The 4,341-nt window shown below is 37.9% G+C and overlaps 1 protein-coding gene across 1 annotated transcript in view; it reads left to right on the top strand.

The window, feature by feature from the left end:
• The window catches only part of LOC107619809, a 16,386-nt gene that overhangs the window by 10,759 nt on the left and 1,286 nt on the right, over window positions 1-4,341 (top strand). Inside the window, exons 4-6 of the mRNA XM_016322088.2 lie at window positions 188-274; window positions 3,330-3,371; window positions 3,696-4,117. Of these exons, the coding sequence (XP_016177574.1) occupies window positions 188-274; window positions 3,330-3,371; window positions 3,696-4,117 (551 nt within the window). The remainder of the gene's footprint in view (window positions 1-187; window positions 275-3,329; window positions 3,372-3,695; window positions 4,118-4,341) is intronic.

Here is a 4,341-nt window from a genome sequence, read left to right as displayed (position 1 = left end):
AATTTTATTTTAATTTAAATAATTTATACGTAAATATTTTAAAAATAAATTAAAAGTAGAAATTCATTAACTAAATAAGTAGATATAGTTCTCGACTACACTCTCTTACATACTGATGTGACAATGTGGATAGATTCTCAGTATCCTTCAATTATTACAAAGAAAGCTCCATGCAATAATATTTCAGGGAGTCAATTGCAAGTTCTCGTTGAGAAGATACCAGGATCAGCTCAAAAAACTAAAAGAGATGATTTTGGGACGAATGCAAGTTCTGGTTAGTTTCTTCTTTAATTTGCCCTTAGGCAGTAATAATTTCTAGAAGATAAGAATGTAATACACTAATTATAGAATTCTCTAAAGTTTTAAATTAAAATATTTTATCCAAATACATTCTGAATTAATAATTTCAATATTTTTGAACTTTGTTCATTGGTAATTTGTTATGATACTTTCTTTATATAAAAGTATTCATATTTTAATCAAATCAGTGTAGTTTATGATTTCAAAATTTAATTTTAATTAAATCACACACCCCGTAAAAATATTGATACATTGTAAATTTCATAAAATACCAACTCTTGTTTATTAAAATAACACGTGAATTATTCCTCTTATTTAATATATATATTTAAACATGGTATTTGGTAGATAATAAATTTATTAGTAGACAAAAAATAAAAAATTGGGTTACCAATTTAAATAAACTGCTAACCAATTTTATCAGAATACACATTATGCAAATTGGATATCGGAATGTATTTTTTTTCTAAATTATGTAAATTGCGACAGGGGTATTGCGGTTTACAAAAGGCACGTAATCTGCTACAGGAGTTTTGCGGATTACGTTGGCGAAAAACCATCACATAAACCGCTATAGGAGTGTCGCGGTTTATGTGTGTTTTTGATACGTGCATAAACCGCTACAGTGGTGTAGCGGTTTATGCCTTGTAAACTTTGCCTATAAATACCAAGATAGGGAGTGGGTTATTTGGAAAGAGTCATTTTCACACTTTCAGAAATGGATAGAGAGGAAAGCTTGATGGTTATAGTCCACTGTTCTGGTAAAATAAAAAAAAGTAACAGACATGGTGTTAAGTTCACGGATAAAGAACTGCTGAGCATTTTTATCCGTTCGACTGATACTTTGTCGGATCTGAAGAGGAACATATTACAGAAGGCAGGGTTAGCTGGGGCCAAGTCGGTGAAGAAGGTGTTCTACAAGATTCCGATGGCGGTCGTGTCGAGTGCTGTGCAGTATGAAACATTTGTCAAAGGATCAGATGAAGACATGGGGTATGAAACATCTGCGTGGCACTTCGGCAGCACAAGGGTAACTGGGAGGTTAGAAGGTACAACGGAGCCCACATATGCTTGGCCACATCGATATCGAGCGACCACCGACAGCTCGATTACCACGTAATTTGTGCGAGGATCTATCCCTTGGTTAGGGCAGATGCAACGGTTACCATAAAGGTGTTGCAAGAAGCTACTGAGTCAACCTAGGAATTCAGGCCTAGCTACAGAAAGGTGTGGAAGACAAAGCAGAAGGCAGTTGCCCAGATTTACAGGTATTGGGAAGAGTCATATGCGGAGTTGCCCTGGTGGATCCTTGGGATGCAAGCAACGATGGACCGAACCGTAGCTTTGTCGAAGACTGCTCCAGTGCGTGTTAGTGGTAAGGTTGATTAGTCTATGGAGTACTTTCATCGACTTTTCTGGACGTTCCCTCCATGCGTTGAGGCTTTTAAACATTGCAAGCCACTAATTAGCATTGACAGAATGCATCTGTATGGGAAGTATGGTGGGACTTTGCTTCTGGCTATTGCGCAAGATGGAAACTTGAATATATTGTCAGTTGTGTTTGCACTTGTTGAGAGGGAGAATGCTGAGTCGTGGACTTTTTTCTTATCCCACTTGCGTCAACATGTGACTCCACGGGAAGGAATTTTGGTGATTTCTGACAGACACAACAACATTAAGGCTGCACTAGAGGCACCGGACAGTGGTTGGAAACCACCTCATGCATATCAAGCGTATTGCATTTGACACGTTGCAGCCAATTTCGCTCTCAGTTTCAAGGATCAGGATGCAATACGGATGCTCGTGAATGCAGCATATGCAAAGACTGAGGCCGAGTTTGTCGTCCGAGGGCAGACAGCAGAGGCGCAGTTGGGATCAAGCCAACGGTTTTGCCAGGCCCTGGTCAAGGCGATAGAGCGCAACCTGAAAGATGCGAGGTACTTCACGGTTACTCTGTTCGACAGACATCAGTGTGAGTATACCGTGACTGAGACGACTCCTACCAGTAACTTCTCGCTTGGGACGTATTGGGTTTCCCTCAGAGATCGCACTTGTGAATGCGGGTACTTTCAAGCTCTCCATTACCCTTGCTGCCATGCAATGCTGTGCTCAGTCCCGGTTAGACTGGGCTATGTACGTCCATGAGGTTTATACCATGAGTAAGGTGTTCAGCGTCTACCGGATGGGATTTTTGCCTCCTATTCTAGAGGGTCTATGGCCACCGTACGCCGATCCTACTATCATCCCTGATCCTAACATGAGACGTGCCAGAGAAGGGCGACCGAGGTCAACAAGAATCCGTAACACCATGGATGAGGCCGATTTTGGTCGGCCGAAGCGATGTGGGCTATGCAGACAGACAGGATACACTCGCAGGACTTGCCCTCAGCGAGGATCCGCCCCAGTGCTGAGGCATAGGTGTCTTTAGGTCGTCAGGATCAGGTTGCATTTTTCTCTCCTTGTTTGTGTTCTTGTTTTGTTTTAGTCTTGCTTACTATTAAGTGAAGTTGTATTTGCTGATCGATTCTCTATGTACTAGTGATTCTCTTTGGGGTCTAATTTTCTTGATAATTCTATGAGTACAACAGACTAATTTCAATTAAATCAAAGCAGCAGCCTATGTTGCGCTATACACAAGTTAAACTTTCATCCAAAAAACTCATCCTCCATGAAAAATGAACTAAGTCTTTACAAAGCATAAACCGCTACACCCCTGTAGCGGTTTATGCACGTATCAAAAACACACATAAACCGTGACACCCATGTAGTGGTTTATGTGATGGTTCTTCGCCAACGTAATCCGCGACACCCCTGTAGCAGATTACGTGTATTTTGTAAACCGTGATACCCCTGTCGCGGTTTACATAGTTTAGGAAAAAAATACATTTCGATATCCAATTTGCATAATGTGTATTATGACAAAATTGGTTATCAGTTTATTTAAATTGGTAAATTGCCCTAAAAAATTGTTAAAATAACATTACTCTTATTTATCTCCTTTATTTTGTTCGGTGGTGCTCTTGGACTAGGCCTATTGCATCAATCGGTCAGGCGTATCTTGCATTTAATAGGTATGGAAGTTCTACTGCTACTCCTTAATTCCCTCTGGCTGCGACTATTTTATACTAACAGTTTTCAATGAATCAATGAATCTCAAAGTAAATTAAAGTAGTGCTATAGAACACCACAAAATTTAGGTCTGATTAGTTTTTATTTTTATTTTTAGTATTTTTTTTCTTCGTACAAGATTTATTTTCTTACACTGTATATATGTATGAATTAGTAAAAGAAAAGAATGACGTTATTAAAATATGAATAGTAATATCCATTTCATGATTATTATTATTAAGCTAGTAGTTGGAATGATATATAGTTTATTTGTGAATGGACCGTAGGAATCAAAAAGGCAAAAGCAGTTGAAAATGATAAGCAGTTTCCTCTACAAGCTGCGTTTAGTGCAATTTATAAGTTAAACGAAAGAGAGATTACAGCGGGTAGAATACGTGAAGCGATTCTTAAAGCAGCAAAACGAGGAAATCCTGAATTCATAGTGGAAGCAATAAGGATCCATTATCCTTTCTTGTGGAACACAAATGATGAGAATGGAAGGAACATATTCTTTTTGGCTGTTGAATTTCGCCAAGCAGCAGTTCTTAATCTCATCCATGGCCTTGCTATGAAGCATGTATTTGCAAACATGAGAGACAAAGGTGCCAACTGTTTGCTACACATGGCAGGCTTGCCTCCTCCATCATCACATCTTAATCGTATCTCTGGTGCACTTTTACAAATGCAAAGAGAAATGCAATGGTTTAAGGTAGGTTTGCTATCTTTTTCAAGGCCAATACAATTCTCTTTCAAAGATACTTACTTCCTGTTAATAATTTTTGAATCATGCTAAAGAAATAATAAGAAAAAGTTATCTTATTTAACTTATTATATTTAAAATTATTTATTTATTTTAGTAATAATTAAAGAATATAGAATAAAAAACAAATATATTAAACAAAGCCAGAAAAAAAAGCAAGTTATAATTTTCTC

This window comes from Arachis ipaensis, chromosome B09 (genome assembly GCF_000816755.2).
Source record: "Arachis ipaensis cultivar K30076 chromosome B09, Araip1.1, whole genome shotgun sequence".
NCBI lineage: Eukaryota > Viridiplantae > Streptophyta > Magnoliopsida > Fabales > Fabaceae > Arachis > Arachis ipaensis.
Note: the sequence above shows the minus strand (reverse complement) of the source record. Positions and strands in the feature narration are given on the sequence as shown.